This window comes from Bombyx mori, chromosome 28 (genome assembly GCF_030269925.1).
Source record: "Bombyx mori chromosome 28, ASM3026992v2".
Lineage (NCBI taxonomy): Eukaryota > Metazoa > Arthropoda > Insecta > Lepidoptera > Bombycidae > Bombyx > Bombyx mori.
Genome location: NC_085134.1, coordinates 3390517 through 3411521, shown reverse-complemented (window position 1 = coordinate 3411521; position 21005 = coordinate 3390517). Strand labels below are relative to the sequence as shown.

General features: G+C 40.2%; 2 protein-coding genes across 2 annotated transcripts in view; both read right to left on the bottom strand.

The window, feature by feature from the left end:
- LOC101737175 (leucine-rich repeat-containing protein 15) overlaps positions 1-9226 on the bottom strand; it is an 80275-nt gene extending 71049 nt beyond the window's left edge. The window contains exon 1 of the mRNA XM_012696686.4: positions 8831-9226. The gene's annotated coding sequence lies outside the window, so the exon portion shown is untranslated. The remainder of the gene's footprint in view (positions 1-8830) is intronic.
- Positions 9227-10336: 1110 nt separating this feature from the next.
- Positions 10337-10908, bottom strand: LOC134201580 (uncharacterized). The gene is made up of 2 exons (XM_062676717.1): positions 10594-10908; positions 10337-10548 (listed from the first exon to the last, which is right to left on the bottom strand). Exons 1-2 carry the CDS (start codon positions 10871-10873, stop codon positions 10526-10528), a joined length of 303 nt encoding a protein of 100 aa, XP_062532701.1. The 5' UTR covers positions 10874-10908; the 3' UTR covers positions 10337-10525.
- Between the last annotated feature and the right edge of the window lie 10097 nt (positions 10909-21005).

Here is a 21005-nt window from a genome sequence, read left to right as displayed (position 1 = left end):
GGTACCATATACCCACTATTTTATCTATGTTGTCGATGCTTTTCAAATTTGACCAGAGGAAAGCTATAGGTTCATATTTTTTATTGCGCAGTGCTAGTCAAGGGTAGGACGGTGTATTTTTCTAGCTTCCTATTGAAAAATTTATTACTAAGAAACTTTTTTTTAGTCGAAATAATAAGCAATGAAACAGATTTATAATATTATATATATATGAGATTTGGCCTTAATTCTCCTACATCTTACAATTTTTCGATTTTAGTTCTCTAATATTTTGAGATATCGTTTATTTTGTGTGCACAACGGTGTGTATAACGGAATTTGGTCCCATTCACAAAGCGTGGGTAAAGACGCCCGCGGCACATTGTCTGTCAATGAGTAGGCGGCCTTATGAACGTGTTTATAATTACATGTTGACATATGAATTAAAGATTTAACATGGAACACTGTTAATTGAACGTTGGGACTGTCAGTTTGTCGTTCAGGGCCCAAAAAGTCAAATAACACACTCCGTTAACCCATATTCTATTTAGCCACATCGTTCCTGACATCCGACTTCCACTTAAGTGGTATTGGTTGGCATACCAAATAAGAATGAAGGAATAACATCGTGTAATAAAAATCAAACTCGCAAAATTATATTTTGCGTAATTACTGGTGGTAGGGTCTCTAGTGAGTCCGCGCGGGTAGGTACCACCACCCTTCCTATTTCTGCCGAGAAACAGTAATACGTTTCGGTTTGAAGGGTGGGGCAGCCGTTGGTACTATACTTGAGACCTTAGAACTTATATCTCAAGGTGGAGTGGCGCATTTACGTCGTAGATGTCTATGGGCTCCAGAAACCACACACCAGGTGGGCCGTGAGCTCGTCCACCCATCTAAGCTATAAAAAACAAAAACAAAAATCTATTTAGCCACATCGTTCCTGACATCCGACTTCCGTTTAAGTGGTATTAGTAACAGTTAGCATACCAAATAGGTAAGTATTGACATAGAACTTATACTCCCAAAAAAATCCCGATGTTGCCTGTCGTAAAATGTGAATACCTATCACTGGCAGGTTGCATAGAGAGCCCGCGCAGTTAACTATTAAAATCCTGCCAGTTTCCGCCTCGAAACGATTCCTATTGGCTAAAGGAAGAGCCACTACACGATTCATTGGAAACTTCACTTTCGTGTTTCAAAGTAGATGAGGGTATTCGCATTAAGATATCTATTAGCCATTCAGACTTTTGGCGGGAACGCGAGGAGTGAAGTTGTGTGATTTGTTTTATTTTGTCTATTTAGTATTTCGTCAGGTTCAAATGTGTAATAACGGTGGTTTACTAACTGTTTAATATCTGTGAAAGTACACAAATGTAGGGGAATGAAACAAAGCCGCTAGACGTAACTTCTCGGGATCCTCCAAAAAGTCCACTGAAAAAATCTCAGTAAATGACCACCATTTTAGTGAGATCACATTTCATCCCATATCATCTCATCACATTTCATTTAATACAAAAGTTGATTAATGTCTTAAATTAATCATCTTCATTTCATTTCACTCCATATTATTATTTTTCATAAAAATAAGAATATAACTTATAATAAGACATGACTTAAAGGTCTCAGTTACCAGGTCATAAAATGCATGAAAAAAAAATTGCCATTCAAAATCGTGAAAAATAGAATCTCAGTGCGATACTACATGCCCTTATCTTTATTTAATTTCGATTGCAAGCAAAATATACAAACCAATATCTTGTGATAATATCCGGGTGACTTGTAATCTGTGCCTAATTAACATTACTACTAATTGTTTTATTTTTGTTCTTTGATTGGACGAGCCAACGGAACGAAGCCTATACAGCCAGATATTTTTCAACATAAGGCCGAAGCTTAGTTAATTTTTAACGGCAATCCTTTAAGCTCGAGTTAATGAGAGCCACGCAGCAAAATTAAGTAGAAAGGGTGGGGCTACCCGAAAATCGAAAAGAAAAAGTATATGTCACTTAATAAATTCATAATATGTAGTGTGAATTGAACGTGAATGAGATAAATACTGATTTTCGTAAAATAAATTAATAGTCGACCATATGTTTCGTGCGATCTGAATATCATTAGCATAACATTAGATAAGTTTGGTATGCAGCTCAGGGCAGCAGTTAAGTAAACTAAAATGTTTTGATTGTACAAATATTTAGAGGGAACGATTACACCGACATATTTAAAACTAGCGACCCGCCCTCGCTTCGCTTCGGAAACATTAAAACACACATGAAACCAAAAAATAAAATAAAAAAAGTAGCCTATTCTCATCAGGGACAATGTCGGCTTCTAATGGCAATAGAATTTTTCAAATCGGTCCAGTAGTTTTGGAGCCTATTCGAAACAAACAAACAAACAAATCTTTCCTCTTTATAATATTAGTATAGATACATTATTAATTTATAATGAACTTATGTTATTTGCTTATGAAAGTGGACAGTCGAAATCGGTTATGGAAAAAAAGACTTTACATGATCTGTACAAGATCGAAATTGACATGACAAGACGTGGTTATGTGGCTGTTTTTATATTTTCTTTCAAATTAGCTATGGAATATCTTTCGGAACATCAATCAGTTATTTATCTACTCTTCGTTATCAAGTACTAATTATTACAACATAAAAAAAGTAACTGAATTCTTAATAAATTTGGCTCTTATTCGTTTCACGATTCGAACCACGTCTCTAGATGAGGGCGGTATTTAAATTCAGATGACTATGAGCTCCCGCTAACATCAGGTAAGCAGTAATCTCATTAATCAATAATTAAAAATATTACGTTGCTAAAACGGTGGGTATATTGAGCCCTTCCATCCTAATAACAATAACGTTAATGTTAATTTAAGAGATTTATTGAATAAATTTTCGTGTCCAAATAGGTAGGTCTATAATTTAAGTAATTTCAGAGCTCAAATTATTAGCGTTAGTGCGGTATGTGATGCGTAGAGAGAAGATGCATTTGACTAGAAGATGTATGGAAATGGTAGTGCAAGGTAGACGGGGAAGAGGTCGACCGAAGAAGAAATGGATGGAGTGTGTGAATGACGATATGAGAGAGAGAGAGGAGTGAGTGTTGAGATGACGGCTGATAGAAGATAATGGAAGAGAAAAATTAGCTGTGCCGACCCCACCTAATGGGATAAGTAAGAGAGAAAAAAATCTGCTACAGACACCAAGTTGACGACCATACAAAGTGAAAATCCACGGCGAAGCAGTCTTCTATTATGCATTGTTAGTAAGACACTGCGTAATGGCCGATCTTTGATTTTATTTTGTTCCGACCGCTATCCAGCTTCACAGGATTGAGGAGTGTCATCCTAGGATCACCCATCGACCCCAAAACTTTTTTTTATTGCTTAGATGGGTGGACAAGCTCACAGCCCACCTGTTGCTAAGTGGTTACTGGAGCTCATAGACATCTACAACGTAAATGCGCCACCCACCTTAAGATATGAGTACTAAGGTCTCAGTATAGTTACAACGGCTGCCCCACCCTTCAAACCGAAACGCATTACTGCTTCACGGCAGAAATAGGCAGGGTGGTGGTAGGTTCCTACCCGTGCGGACTCACAAGAGGTCCTACCACCAGTAATTATGCAAATTATAATTTTGCGGGTTTGATTTTTATTACACGAAGCTATTCCTTCACCGTGAAAGTCAATCATAAACATTTGTTGAGTACGTATTTCATTTGAAAAATTGGTACCCGCCTGAGATTCGAACACCGGTGCATCGCTCAACACGAATGCACCGGACGTCTTATCGCTCAGGCCACGACGACTAAAGTAAGTTTGTAAGCTTTTGAAAGCGACTGCAATTAATACCAGATGAGTTACCCTGAGTTAGTCTGTCAATCTGCCAAAAAATCAACTAGATTCGATAATCTTCATTGAATACGGCCCATGCAAGCGTAATATCTCAGATCTCAGTGGGCTATATCCACTCTAATTGTGAACGATCCACACGCGTGGGCAACTAGACGGGCTATTCATCATCATACACGATGATATTGCATGGCGTACCGAATAATTAAAGCCAATGCTACTTCTTAAAAGGCTTATAAAAAAAAACATTTTTTTTCTTCGAAGACTTTTAATAAGGTTTGTTACTACTATCGCATGTAAAGATAACCAAATGGTGGTCTTCCTAGCGATTCCTGAAGTATATTTAAAAAATATACTGATATTGTGAATCTGCAACCACTTAAAGCTTGTAAATATGAATCTTGACTGGCCAGCTGTGACAATAAAAATAAAGCCCAACAAAAACCTTCAAAAGCTTTTCTGTTTCATGCTCTCGTATGACCGTATAGATATTTATCTCTTTTTAGTGTCGCTCTTTTGTTTCATCGAATTTAAAGTTAGTCAAAATGTCCCAAAAAAAATATTACAATATATTTAAAAACAATACCATACGCTTCTATGCACTATATTGCTTGTCCCTTAGTTACATACTTACAGAAAATAATTATATTTGTAATTTTAAAACTAAAAAAACACGCTAAAATACCAAAAAATGCTAACAAATTAATGTGGCAAAACCTTTGATTCCGCCATGCGCATGCGCGGCAAAAAAAATCCAGGAGGCCATGATTCCCGCCATAAGAAAAAAAGATTGTACATTTATAAAATAAACATTTTATTATTTTATTTAGAGCCGATTTTATTTAAGCGTCCTAAATTAATTTCATTTTTGTTCTGTCCATACTGATCTGGAAATTAGTGCGAGGCTATAAAATGATTGTATGCGTGGGCGAATTCAAATCATAAGGACGCCCTGATGTCGGTGACAATTTTGTTCAAAGATTCCTTTACATACAAACCGTCATACTTAAATACCAAACTAACAAAATCCTTTGGAAAAAGATGGCTGACACTCATACGAAAATTTTTTTCGGCTGCAAACGAAAAATGGTAATATTTTAAGCCGTTCCAAACAGAAACCTAAGAAAATCGCCTACATTGCACGCAAACTATTAAATTAAACCATCTTCCAATAAATATAGGGAAAGAGTTGTTGTGTTCCATGCGCTCACAGCGGTCTCTGGGGATGGATTTATGGGGAAAATATAGCAGCTTAATAACTTTTACATGGAGCTTAGATCGTTCCCTTGGGCTATATATATGTTGTATATTACATTTAGTTGTATTTATAAATCGTTTTCAAACGAAAAATAAGAGAAATTATGTCTATCTATCGTCTATATTCCAGCCCTTCTATAGCCCTCTATTGGACATAGACCTCCCCCAAAAGCTCGCTACAAAGAAATCATATGTATAATAACTAAATTCTTATGTTTTTCGTAATTAAACAGTTAAAAAAAGTAGTACACATCGGTGTTCTAAGTGTTTTAATCATAGATAATACACATAAATTGGTTATAGATAGGCAACACAAGCACTCAACAAAAATGATTACGGGCGTCGGCCACTAGATGGCTTCGCTTCGATTAGTTTCTCGTTCCTCGTGAAGATGACAGTAACATATTAACTATCCTATATTTAATTTTTAATTAAGGATTTTGTAAATTTTCAGAAATCACAATTTGATAAATTTCAATGAATTTTTCTATAACAAAATAAATAAAGACTTGTATGATTTATATTTTTTTTATTTTCTGTGTTTAGTTATACAATAATTAAATGCCTTAACTTTCTTTCATTCTTTCTTTCTCAGCAGCTCATCCCTACGATTCAGAGCCGCTGCGTTCATCGTAGTGCATTTAAAGTCATCATTTTTACCAAGTAGCATCCGACTGTGAAATTAACCTAATATCGCTGTGCTCTCCGAGAGTTATAACGTGATCTTCTTCGAATGAGGCTTAAAGTTCTCAGCAGTTGACTCTGATCAAGCAGTAAGTCGGGCACTACTAATGTCTAATGCACTACTAAAGGTAAGGTCTTAAGTATAGGCTGTATGAATGAAATATAAGCACGATACTTTAAACACCCTTTTTTACCCTTAAAGCTGTTGGAATGTATAAGAAAATACAAATTCTCTAAAATACGGTCCCACCGTAAATTTTCGAGTACCGTTTAACAAAAGCTTCGCCAACATTACACACCTTTGTTATCGCCCTGTTTAGGACAATGCCTGTTCTATGTAGCTCCGCCCGGAGTTTGTATTTTGGCCTATCCACGTTAATGTCGGAACATATTGTAGCATGTCAAAATTTTGCAGGTCTCATTTTTATTACGCAAAGATCTTCGAGAATCTCTTTTTTATATATAAAAATAAATTGCTGTTCGTTAGTCTCGTGAAAACTCGAGAACGGCTGAACCGATTTGGCTAATTTTGGTCTTGAATTATTTGTGGAAGTCCAGAGAAGGTTTAAAAGGTAGATAAATGAATGAAAATGCTCGGAATTAAATAAAAATAGCAATTTTGTTTTTCCTTTGATATGTCCCCAGTCGGACGGATTCCTTTTGTTTGTTTTAAGTTTATTTTATACAAAAATTTAGGTCTTTTATTTATCGATTGAGGCACTACGAAGTCTGCCGCGTCAGCTAGTCTCTTTATAAAAATTGGGATCTGATGCGGAATTTGAACCCCGGCACAGTCGCATACAGACAGACGAGCATAAAGCCCACCTTGGTTACCATCGTCCAGAGACGTCAGCAATACCAGGGGCAAAGCCAAGCCGCTGCCTACCGTTAAGTACTCTCCACAAGCCTCGTTCGAAGAACCGCATCGATAGGAGCACACTTAGCGTCTTATCATTTCATCCGTGACAACTTTCATCAAACTAAAACAAGAAATAGTAAAACCTCTCGATCAGTATTCAATATGTTTCTTACGAAATCCATACGTTTTAACAACATGTGAAAATCGTTAATACATCCGACTTCTCAATTTATATGCTAAGCAGTACAGCCTACACGGAGAAGTTTTGTTCCACAAGATCCATAATGTATTCAATGAAAGCTTCGAACGAAGTTCTTGAAGCTTCAGATTGAAGTTGCACATCGGTTAATTATATCACTTGTGCTGTAGACTTAATGTCTTGCGAGTTGCACGTGCCGTAACTCACACGTGAACTTCTGAAGTTATAGTTCAAAATCACCGATGCAGGTTCTTTGCTTCTTTCGAAAAGGCCTTGGGTGTGCTTAGTGAGAGTTTCTTAACGTTCTCGATAGCGTAAAAGTTAAGTCAAATTTGTATGCAGTTAGCGCCCCTAGCGCAAACGTAGGCAAACGTTCCAACTTCATACAAATCTGAGTTAACTTTTACGCTATCGAGAACGTTAAAAAACTCGCACTGAGCACACAGATATTTCAGTTCCTTACAACTTCTAACCTCTTCTTCTTTACTTGTACACTGGTGGCTGAACTAGGCATCACCACCCAGCCTATATCTGCCGAGAAGGCATTACAAATAAATCTTAGATTTCATGCCTCAACCTGTAAGGCGGCATTTACGTAGCAAATATCTATAGGCTCCAGTAACTCAACTGCGATTTAATCATTGCTTTACAACAAAAGAGGTCGGTGTTGCAAGCTCCGACTGCACACCGACAAGCTTTTAAGCACAATTGATCTTCTCAGTGGGTCGCGATTCCGATTCGGTGGTAGATTCTGCGAAGCACTGCTTTTGCTAGGGCTAGTGTTAGCTAATTCTTTCAAGTTGAGCCCGTGAGCTCACCTACCTATCCGAGCGTAGCCTTTTTTTTTCGGGCCAAGGGCCGAACCTCCTACGAGCTCCTAGGGGGCGCTTGGGGTATGTGGGACTCAACGATCTGCAGGTGTTGAGAGTAGACCGCGGGCGCAAGGAATTTTAGGGCCCACCCACTAAACGACTCCCCTACACTCTTACACCCGACGTCCGATCTCCGTCCGGGTTCAGAGCCCGGTCAGAGTAGGGGGGTTCCCGCGGTCAACACTACAACCAGACACGCGGCGCCACCCATCCGAGCGTAGTCTGGAATAGCCTCTTAGGCTATCAGCAAATAGGTAGGGGAAAGATAAAAAAAGCACAATTTTCATTTTGATCAATAAAAAACTTTGTTAATTAATACATCTATCATTATTATTGCGAACGATTTAAACAACAAAACCTTCGCACAAACTGAGATCAATTCATGATTGCGTAAAGCAATTTACGTCCTTAAAACTATGCAGAATTAAAGTCAATTATCCTTTAAATTGGAATCGCAAACAATTCCCTTCGCTCAGTGTGAAATATCCCAAGTTTTCCACGGTACGTAAACACAACAGCGATGAAAACTCTTAATTTAGGACAATAGCCTTTACCGCTTTCGAATTAAGAATTGTAATCGCTCGTTTTTAGTGTTAGATGTGAATGGAGTTAACATGTATAATGCTTAGGCGAACAATTTCAAAATGTCACTAGAATCGGTCTATTATTTTCACCCACGCATCCATACAAATGAGTTGAATGTATGCAACTAAACTAAAATAAACCAGTTTCGTAGGTACTACGGGAAATGGCTTTTATTTTTCGACCTGTAGCTTTAAATTGTTCGTTCTATTTAAATTTATAATTTTACCGTTTCGTGGTGAGTATTTATTGAACCAACGCCATAAATTATTTTATTACGTAAGTAGGTACGTAAACCGACGTGAATTTGTTTTAGAACTAAACGCCAAATGTTGATATTCAAATAAAATTATTCCTACTGTAGAGATCTCATTATTTCTTTAGTGTCTTCATAATTTTTCTGTCATAATAAATTAGCTGTAGTTAAAAAAAAAAACGTAAACATGACTTGAAAGAAAAAACTGATTAATAGACTTGTCAAAATATTTTCAATGGCTTTACGGATTGAATCGTTAATTCATTACACTCACCTTTCTGCTCTAATGATCGCTCATTGTCAACAAACAGCTCCGAACCGAACTGGCAACACTACGCATGACGTCACTTCCTATTACACTCCATTCATGAAACCAAATCAACCGATTTCCGGGTCATTTGTCACTTTACCGACCAATCACTGTCACGGGTTCGAAAATCGAGCGCGGGTCACTTTATTTTTTATTTTTTTTTTAACGCGAGGCGTGTGTTTCTGGCAGCGTGCGCACACGTTTAGCGCGAAGCCTCCGATCGCCCCCGCGATTTTTGAAGCGTGGGTGCCGTACCGGCTCCGAAAACGAATTTGCGTAATTTACAATGAGCTATAAACTAAAAAAAAAATACGTGCAACAGAAACGACCGCCGGCAACGGGGCAACGTTTCAAAATGGCGATGACAAAAGTAAGTTAGAATTTTAAATGAGTATCGAATAATGCATTCGACGTAAAAAGCTATCGGCTAACAATATTATGTGAGCCGGTGCGTTCAGGGGACCCGGGGCGCCATGTATGGAGAAACAAGTCCGTCCGCAATCCCACACGTTCCGACTTTTTGCCAGACGTTTGCAGGAAAGAGCTGCGTATCGGCAAAATTATTATGACACCCTGCACATTTGATACATGCAAGGCAGCGAGAGGTCTCTGAAGCTTGGACCATTCGTAGTCGCAAGGAGCATTGTGCTGCTTTTCACGTCCGAAGTTCATACATTGGTAATGAAACAGTATTCTGTAATTGGATGTCTCCTGTGGTGCTATGGGACTCTGGTCGTCTGTAAACTGTTTTAAGATGTAAATTTTAACTTGTCGTCGCGGTAATATGAGACTACCCTCTCTATAACATCAAATCGAGACTCGATTCAATACATTGAACTATAATGAAACTGTATTCGTTATTAAATCTGGCCAAGAAAAAACAGCAATATTATATTAAGGCTGTACAGCCTGTGCAGGCTATTCGCCAATGTCCTAATTCGGAAATCATATCGGCCAAGATTCGCGTATTAGGTTTTCGATTTTGGCGGGAATGCGATGAGCGAAATTGTGTGTCTTATTTAGATTCGTCAATTTAAAGTATCTTCAGGTTTAAATGTGTAATAATGTGGTGCTAAACAGTTAAAAATGTTTAGTTTGGCTAGTTATAGTTAAAGCGCCTGGTGGTAGGACCTCTTGTGAGTCCGCACGGGTGGGTACCACCACCCTGCCTATTTCTGCCGTGAAGCAGTAATGCGTTTCGGTTAGAAGGGTGGGGCAGCCGTTGTAACTATACTGAGACCTTAGAACTTATATCTCAAGGTGTGTGGCGCATTTGCGTTGTAGATGTCTATGGGTTCCAGTAACCACTTAACACCAGTTGGGCTGTGAGCTCGTCCACACAACTAGGCAATAAAAATAAATTAAAAAAAAGCGCACAAATGCTAAACAGTACTCACATTTGAGAAAAAGAAACAAAACTGCTTCTCGAGTTCTTCCAAAATGTCTCAGTAAACAACCACCACTTTACTGAGTATTTATTTTATCCCATCATATCTCTTTACATTTAATTTCATCCAAATTGATTTAATGTCAAATTAATTAACTTCATCTGCGTTTCGCTTCAGATCATTTTTCGTGTGCTTAAGTAACAGAATATAAAAAGAAAATATGTCTTAGCTTAAAAATCTTCATCTTCTTCTTCTTCTTGCTTCGGTTTCCTCAATACTGAGGGTCGTGACCACCTCCTCGCAACAAGAGTTTATCACGGACCATTCCACGCCATTTACCTCTATCTGCCGCCGAGTGTAGAGCATCGTGAACTGTGGTGTCGAGGGTAGTGCGGATCTGGTCAGACCAACGTGTCGGGCCTCTACCTCGTGGTCTTCTTCCGTTCACTTTGCCAGTCACCATTAGCTTCTCCAAGCTGCCGTGATCCTTTGTTGCAATGTGGCCAAAGTATTCCAGAACTCTACGTAGGCAGATGGTCTCGTCTTTATCTGGAGTTCTTGGAGGATCGGCACGTTGGTGCGAAGTGCTGTCCAGGGACTTGTCTTCATACCAGGCCATAAAAACTAAAAAACGAATATATGCATTTTACTGGTGGTAGGACCTCTTGTGAGTCCGCGCGGGTGGGTACCACCACCCTGCCTATTTCTGCCGTGAAGCAGTAATGCGTTTCGGTTTGAAGGGTGGGGCAGCCGTTGTAATTAAACTTGAGACCTTATAACTTATATCTCAAGGTGGGTGGCGCATTTACGTTGTGGATGTCTATGGGCTCCAGTAACCACTTAACATCAGGTGGGCTGTGAGCTCGTCCACCCATATAAGCAATAAAAAAAAGGCTCCAAAACTACTGAACCGATTTGAAAAATTATTTCACTGTTTGGAAGCTACACTATTCCCGAGTGACATGGGCTATAATCTTTTTTGAAAAAAATTAGGGACCCTTACTAAAACTCACATATACATTATTTATTTACCCAAGGTGTAAAAAAATACCTAAAAGATTCTTTACGTCGCGATAAAAATTCAATTAAATCTATACTTCTATACTAATATTATAAAGAGGAAAGATTTGTTTATTTGTTTGTATTGAATAGGCTCCGAAACTACTGAACCGATTTGAAAAATTCTTTCACTGTTTGGAAGTAGGTACACTATTCCCGAGTGACATAGGCTATAATCTTATTTGAAAAAAATTAGGGATCTTTACTAAAACTCCAATAATGTAACCCAAGGTGTAAAAAATTACCTAAAAGATTCTTTACATCGCGTGCCCTGCGAAAACTATTGATGATAGAATAAAATAATATACTACGACTTTGTAGAACACATTATTATTTACAAAAAGCGTCGCGACAGCATATGTCTAACTGTTATAGTTATGCCGCAATAAGTGTTCTTTTATTTTATAAAATAAAACAACGTCAAATATCGTTGAAATTTTTGTTAAAGTCCCGAGCGGAGCCGATACGGGCCGCTAGTCTACAATAATATTGCACGGTCTTGTTTAATAAATTCCCTGGTAATCATTACAGCGATTTATGCTTTTTGAAATGACAATGAAGAATACCCCAGAAACATAACAAGCTGACACAAAAGACACGCTAAGTGAAGCGAAGACAAAATAAAAAGGTGGAGGGAACATGAAATAAGGATGTCAGCTGTAACTTACTGGAAACGAGCCGCTTCTGACAGGTGAACTTGAGGCTGTTCGCATCGATAATCACTCTAAACCTTTTAGGTACATATATGTATCTTTACTTATATTAATAGAATAGAATATACTTTTATTAATATATTTTTTTAGGTTAACGTGGTATGGACATGTGATGCGTAGAGAGAAGATGCATGTGACTAGGAGATCTATGGAAATGGTAGTGCAAGGTAGAGGGGGATGAGGTCGACCAAAGAAGACATGGATGGAGTGTGTGAATGACGATATGAGAGAGAGAGATAGAGGATTGAGTGTTGAGATGAAGGCTGATAGAAGAGAATGGAATAGAAAAATTCGCTGTGCTGACCCCACCTAGTGGGATAAGGTGAAGAAAAATAAGAAGAAGAATAGTTTATTTTATTTTATTGCCAGGCTGGCTATATTAGCCGGAGAACCGATAACCGTTGAGGTAAGCGTGTTCTTGAGTGGAGACCGCGAATTCGCAAACGTAGTGCAGACACCTTCAGACCCGGTGGAGTGATGATTTTTTTTTTATAGCTTAGATGGGTGGACGAGCTCACAGCCCACCTGGTGTTAAGTGGTTACTGGAGCACATAGACATGTACAACGTAAATGCGCTACCCACCTTGAGATATAAGTTCTTAGGTCTCAAGTATAGTTACAACGGCTGCCCCAGCCTTCAAACCGAAACGCACTACTGCTTCACGGCAGAAATAGGCGGGGTGGTGGTACCTACCCGTGCGAAATCCCAAGAGGTCCTACCACCAGTAAATATCTGCAGGCTGGCGAGTGCTCTCATCCACCAGAAGCCGAGAATCGTGCTCAGTTGCGTGCAATTGAAGAGGCCTATGTCCAACAGTGGACTGCTATAGGCTGATGATAATGATATTATTGCTGTGACGGACGCACGTGCTTACGACCCACCCGAAGTAGTTACCGAAATTCGTGGAACGCTACGTGAAGGTCTTAACACTTGAGGTCTATGTGTCAATTTTATAATAATTCCTGTAGTTAAATTTTTGCATGTTTGACTTTTATTACACTATGTTATACCTTCAGCGCGGAAGACGTTTCTGAACAAAAGCTAAATACGCATTTCATTACAACGCATTACTGCTTCACGGCAGAAATAGGCAGGGCGGCGGTACCTACCCGTGCGGACTCACAATAGGTCCTACCACCAGTATTGATTGTAGGTACCAGTAGGTGCTTGACCTAAATCAACTGTGAGCCGAGAATAGGGCCGTTCTAAGACGGAGACGCTTAATGATATTGACAATAAATGTATTTGTGATAATTACATTTGCTTATGAGGGTAAACTGCAGTAAGTAAATTAATGGAAATTTTAAGGGCTTTTGCTTGATGTGGGTAGCCGCTGGGCTGTGCCCCTAGCCTTACTGATGTCCATGAGCAGCAGCAATTACTCACCATCAGGTGGACCAGTGGCTTAAAAAAGCAATCAAAACCTCAAATTCTGTTGATCTAAATTTTATGTCAGGAAATTCTTACCCAAACTCCCGGCTCGACAGTGACAGTTTGGTGCGGTGAGGTTGGTCCTTGACGATAATATACCCTAAATTCGCATCTATTATTAATAAATGCTCTACTGATGGTAGGACCTCTTGTGAGTCCGCACGGGTAAGTACCACCAACCCTACTAGTTCTACCGTAAAGCAGTAATGCGTTTCGGTTTGAAGGGTAGGACAGCCGTTGTAACTATACTAACACCTTAGAACTTAGAACTTATATCTCAAGGTGGGTGGCGCAGTTACGTTATAGATGTCTATGGGCTCCAGTAACCGCTTAATACCGGTGGGCCATGAGCTCGTTCACACAGCTAAGCAATAAAAAAATAAAAAACATATCAACAAATACTAAGTTTTTGGTTTAAATGATTTTTGATGTTCCTGTCTTGGTACTCTCTTTTCTCTCTGTATTTTTTTCATTCAGAGACCTATAACCTCATCTGAGTGGACGGTTCGAAGGAATTTCAGTTATTTATTTATTTATTGTTTAGATAGGCGGACGAGCTCACAGCCCACCCGGTATTAAGTAGTTACTGAAGCTCATAGACATCTACAACGTAAATGCGCCACTCAACCTTGAGATATAAGTTCTAAGGTCTCAAGTATAATTACAACGGCTGCCCCACCCTTCAAACCGAAGCGCATTACCAGCAGAAATAGGCAGGATGGTGGTACCTACCCGTGCGGACTCACAAGACGTCCTACCACCTTTTTGTATATCGTTCCCTCAGTGTTGAGGATCGCCATCACATGTGACGTTCTTCCACTGTGTTCGATCATGGGTGGCATGGACGGCATGGTACAGACTACCACCAAGTGCTTCTCTTACTAGATCTGACCATCTGACTGTTGTTCTGCCCACGGCACGCTTTCCCTCTATGCGACCTGCAATTATGAGCTTCTCTAATTCATGTCTGGGAGACCGCATGATGTGTTCGAAGAAGCTCATAACACGTCCCCGGCAGATGGATGAGAGTCTTTTTCGGATGTTTAGGGAGACCGCATGATTTGTCCTAAGCAGCTCATAACACGTCCCCGGCAGATGGAAGAGAGCCTTTTTCGGATGTTTAGGGAGACCGCATGATTTGTCCTAAGCAGCTCATAACACGTCCCCGGCAGATGGAAGAGAGCCTTTTTCGGATGTTTAGGGAGACCGCATGATTTGTCCTAAGCAGCTCATAACACGTCCCCGGCAGATGGAAGAGAGCCTTTTTCGGATGTTTAGGGAGACCGCATGATTTGTCCTAAGCAGCTCATAACACGTCCCCGGCAGATGGAAGAGAGCCTTTTTCGGATGTTTAGGGAGACCGCATGATTTGTCCTAAGCAGCTCATAACACGTCCCCGGCAGATGGATGAGAGTCTTTTTCGGATGTTTAGGGAGACCGCATGATTTGTCCTAAGCAGCTCATAACACGTCCCCGGCAGATGGAAGAGAGCCTTTTTCGGATGCTTAGGGAGACCGCATGATTTGTCCTAAGCAGCTCATAACACGTCCCCGGCAGATGGAAGAGAGCCTTTTTCGGATGCTTAGGGAGACCGCATGATTTGTCCTAAGCAGCTCATAATACGTCCCCGGCAGATGGAAGAGAGCCTTTTTCGGATGTTTAGCTCCCTTAGAATGGACTCGTTTGTTCTCTACCACCAGCAAATCTGAATTTTAGTTTTAAAACGCAATGCATACATCGCTTATACCGATGTAATGTATAGATCAATTGAAAGCGAGGTAACAATGCGTTGCTATTAAGCGATATATTGTAGGTAGGTCTGGGGCTCTTGTGAGTCACAATCGCATTTATTGACAGAGCTCCGACATCTGGCTCCCGTCGGATCAGTCCAATTAAGTATACGGACTGGCGCGGATTCTGTAGCGGACTTTGGGGGATAAAAAATTGGTGACGTCTAAACTTGTGCTGAACTTGTACTTGTATTTTTTTTTTAATGAGGACTTCAAAATAATAGACAGTTATGATGTTCAATAATCTCTTAAATGAAGTGAATTATCATATACATAATTATATTGTTACGGTGGGGTTCGGAATAAATAAAATTTCACCAAAGCACAACTAAAAACTGTATTCAACACTTAGAACACTTAAACACTCAACAAACACTTTAGAACTCTAATTCGTTTGTCCCGCTTCGCTTCAGGTGATCCGTTCGCTGTTCCGATTACTGACTGACTGCGTGCCATCCCTACAACGCTTTTATAGTCGATACCTCATCCCTAGAATTATCGAGAAAATTTCACACACCTCTAGTAGTAGTTTCCGCTATTTGTCAATAGATGGCGTTAGATTCTCGACTATTCTGGATCCTTCAATATTCGTTCGACTATTCGGCGATAGATGGCGTTACTCTTACCGGCGTAACTCCAATCAGCAATTATGTGCCACGAGAACAATGAATGGTATGAGGTTCTACCTATGGTACTTCTTGAAATACGTTCGGCATGGAAGGAAGATATTGGTTCGTCATCTGTAGAGTTGGTATATGGAGAGCCTCTTCGATTATCGGGTACATTTTTCAACACCTCGCCCACATAAGTCGTAGACCTCAATGATATTCACGATACTATGTAATTTCCATATATTTTGGTGGGAACAAGTAGTATCTAGGCATTATACTATAAGCTATCTTTATGTGTTGTACAAAATAATATAAAAAAAAAAAAACAATAGACGAATTTAATAAATGCAAATAAAAATAACTATTTTTTAAATTTAAATTCAGAATATTAAGCGAGGCCCACGAGCTGACATTTCAAAAAGCGAACACGAAACACATAAACGCAACGTGAACTCTAAATATTAATTAGAGACGGCCCATTAAACTTCACCTAAATACGCCTCTGTATCATTTACAATTTTATCCCGAAAGATAATCAATCGAAAATCAACTTTATCTTTCGGGATTATGGGATATACCGACAGCAAACATTAGGAATTATACGGTCCGCTCTCGTCCCTCATTTCGATGCCAATTTGCAATATGAAAATGTTACTGTAACTATTTTGTTTGTCTCCGTGAATTAAAATGTATGAAATGCCTGTTTGTTATTGTTCTTCGATACGATTTTGGTTTCCATCCGATCAACTAACATTGTCATTAGACGCCTGGAGCTCTAGTATTAGAAGCAAGCATAGGGAACCTGATAACTGTGCTCCCTTATAGCGGAGTCTTAAGCTGTGATTTTTTGGCGTCAAAAAGATAGCTAGTCTAAATATTCTTGATGCCCAACAGCCCACGTCCAAGACTCGGATGCGCGCCAGACGAAGGGACATGTTTCACCTTGAACGCATATCTTCATACCCCCCCAATTCCTAGAAGCGACAATTCTCGGCAAGACCACCACCGGATCCTTCGTTCGGGGAGCTAACTTGCTTAGACGGTGCCGCTAACTTGAATCCTGACATACTCCCTTAGCGTAGAGCCTGTGAAAGTCGAAGTGCGGTCACTTGACGCCCGGCATAAACAAAGGTTTGATTACTCCCCATTGTTACCAACTCTTACTTTCTTTGGCTCTTAATGCTGCATTGATGGGCGAATGAGCTGTAGCCCTGAAAGTGGTCTTAAATTGTTATTTTAGCACACAAACAAAGCAAATATGAATGCCCAATAACGCCCAGCTTGAGATATCAGTCCTTTGTACGGAATTACGGTTGTTGTGCCCTTCAAACCGAAATACATAACTGTTATGCAACAGAAATACAGTGCAGGGATTACCGGCCCGTTTGGGCTAAGTTGTTAGTAAGTTGGTGAACATCTGCTTACGTAGCATTTATTTAGGAAAATTGATACCTGCCAGCGGAATTTAAGCACTAGTACTGTCTGATCGATCCGAATATCCAGGAGAAAATTTGTAAATCGGTTATATTGTCCGCCTTAACAGCCCTGAAACATGGTATTTGATGATCCTCTGGTCCTCAATGATTACGAGACAAACATTACAGCGTGAATGCGACCAAAGTCTCAATTTTATATTAACTCTCATTATTGTTTGCTTCAAATCGATGCGTTAATTTTATTTAAGATAGATTAGTAGTCGGCGCATTATACCAATAATAACTAAGCGCAATAGCAGTTGAAATTATTTAAAAATAGCATATACGTAATTAAAAATATCCAGAGCCATTGATCCAATCCTCTCTGTGTTGTTCTTTTACTTAAGTCTAACTCTAACAACAGCCAAAGCCTAAGTCACGATTGAAAAAATAGACACGAAGCCCATAACACTAATCTGCTATGTTTCTTGCGAGATCTCCCCAGTGGATCTCAATTCTGGTCTGATTATTGATACATTTGCATAGCAGCTGCCCTTGCTAATAAATCTCCCTCGGGACTACTCTAGTAATTATCAGCTCTCCCTTCCATTCCTCCGCCAAGGTAAGTCGTTAAGAAAACCCGTACAAGTATTGTTTATTTCCGCTCTAAACCGTCATGTATTCCGTTTTGGTGGTTAGCAACTTCATGTCTTAACGCGAGTAGTGGCGTTGACGTTGGGATGCCCACGTTTTTGCTGATGGTAGGACGTCTTCTGAGTCCGCGCGGATAGGTACCACCACCCTGCCTGTTTCTGACGTAAAGCAGTAATGCGTTTCGGTTTGAAGGGTGGGGCAGCCATTGTAACTATACTTGAGAACTTAGAACTAATATCTCAAGGTGGGGGGCAGCATTTAAGTTTTAAATGTCTAAGGGCTCCGGTAACCACTCAACACTAGGTGGGTCATGAGCTCGTCCACACAGCTAAGCAATAAAAAATAAAAAAACATATCACAAATACTAAGTTTTTGATTCATCAGACAAAGTACATTTCAATAACGTGATCTGGGATATGGACGCGATTCTTGAACTTCGAGTTTTATCATTCAAACGTCAGAGGTCACTAAAGCGCGTCGTGCCATTCATTGATGATAAAGTACGCGGAATTTTGAATCATAAATCATCGTAGTTATTGTAAACATATTACAACTTAAAGATTGTAGGGCGTACCGTACCTGCCAGCTTTAGCATCGACCTATTTCTGCCGCGAGCATTCGTTCCGGTTCGCTGTTTGGGTCAACCTTTGTGCCATTGTGACTTACAAAATATCACAATTGCGAATTTTTAACGTTCTCGATAGCGTAAAAGTTAATCCAATTTTGTATGCAGTTGGAACAGCGCCTCTAGCGGCAAACGTTGGCAAACGATCCCATTCCATACAGCTATTTTTTTTTTTTTTTCGGGCCGGGGGCTGGGCCTCCTACGAGGTCCCCGCGCCTAGGGGGCGCGCGGGGTATGTGAGACTCAACGATCTGCAGGTGTTGAGAGCAGATCGCGGGCCCAAGGATTTTAGGGCCCACCCACTAAACGACTCCCCTGCACTCTTACACCCGACGTCCGATCTCCGTCCGGGGTCAGAACCCGTTCAGAGTAGGGGGGTTCCCGCGGTCAACACTACAACCAGACACGCGGCGCCACCCCGAGGACGCCCAACCGACGGGTCGTCGAGGCGATAGTCGACGACCAACGACGTCGGTCTCCGCGGTACGGCGGCCCTACCAGGCCGCCCGGGCGGTGCCGCTGGTGTTCCGGGATACCCCGCTGGGCCAGAACCAGCCTGCCGGGTCGGAACGCGATACACCGCCGACCGGGTTGCTCTTCAACAGTATGTTCGGCGACGACAGCGACGACGAAAATGCGGACCGCATCGCAGTCCGCAGCCGCCGACGCGCCGTCCCGTCCTCCTGGTGCCAGCGCGCTAGAGTGACGGTAGCGTGCGGCGCAGCCTCATTCCATACAGCTATGAGCTAACTTTTACGCTATCGAAAACGTTAAAACACTCGCACTAAGCACACTGATCTTGTTTGTCCACTTACAGCAAATATAGTATATATTTTCTTCGATTTTCGTGAATCATGTACATTATAATAAAACTGGTTTTTACTTGTTCTTACTTATTATTATTTCTGAGGACTATAAAAATAAGAAATTATACAAAAAAAATATTGAAAAATAGAGGGTAGTTTGCAAATTATACAAACGTTGACGAATAAAAGTCAATCGCGACCACGAGAACTATTAATTAATCGACACTTCGGAAGCAATTTCAATACAGGACGCAGTACATACCTTATTGTCGTGCCTCATTTACAATTAGAATACAAGCCCATGATATTTTCATTTGCGATATTCATATGCACTTCTAATTTAAAGCACCATCTCTCCTCCTCGCGTCGTTTTCCTCTTACTGAGGGTCGTGACTCCCCCACTGCATCAGTTTCTCCCGTACGATTTCTCTCCATCTGCTGCGATCCTTAGCTTCATGAAGGGCATTGTAGGCAGCGGCTTGGCTCTGCCCCTGGCATTGCTGAAGTCCATGGGCAACGGTAACCACTCACCATCAGGTGGGCCGTATGCTCGTCTGCCTACAAGGGCAATAAAAAAAAAAGTTGATGTTTAGAGAAGATCGTGTTTGGTCCGACCATCTCGTGGGACTGCGTCCTCTGGGACGTTTGCCATCTACCTTTCCTGTCACCATCAGCTGTTCTGGATTGTGACCCTCTTTACGAGCAATATGTCCGAAGAATTCCAGCACCCTATGAAGGCGTATAGTGGAAAGTCTAGTTTTGATATGAAGCTCTCTCAGAATGGACACGTTTTACGACAATTTTCGCTGAAATAAAAACGGTATTTGACTTTCCATGGTCTGTTCCCGCTTAAATTCTTTAATTATTTGGACAAACGTGAAACTACATGACGCGGCTCATAAAAATTCACTCCCCTATATCCATATGTCCGTGCCGACAATCGGAACGTAATCAGAACCCAGAAGCGATTTCCGCTGACTACACCACATCTGGCGGTTCACATACGTGATCCCATGTCTAATATTGGTCCAATGTCATCCAATCTCAACGAACGATAATTGGTGTTTGATATTGTAACAATGAAAGATTTACTGATACTCTTTGTTGAAGATTACATTACTTAGGATATCTATATAGATAAAAATGAATTGCTGTTCGTTAGTCTCGCTAAAACTCGAGAAAGGCTGGACCGATTTGGCTAATTTTGGCCTTGAATTATTTGTGGAAGTCCAGAGAAAAGGTTTAAACGGTAGATAAATATGAAAATGCTCGAAATTAAATAAAAATATCAATTTTGTTTTCCCATCGATGTGTCCCCCCGTCGGACAGATTCCTTTTGTTTGTTTATTTTATACAAAAATTTAGGTCTTTCCTTTATCGATTAAGGCACTACAAAGTCTGCCGGATCAGCTAGATAAGGAATAAAAAATAATAAATAAGAAAGAAATAAGTAGACAATATGAATATTCGCATTTACATTTTTGATATTTAATTTGTGAATCTACAGGTTACAATTAAACCGTTTTTAGGGATTGAGCTTGCATTTATTTTCATTGTCACGGACGACTAAAGTGTTATCGTCGATTGAATTTTTAAATTTTTCTCCTTTTTTTACGCTCAGCGTTTACCGCTATTAAAACATCATG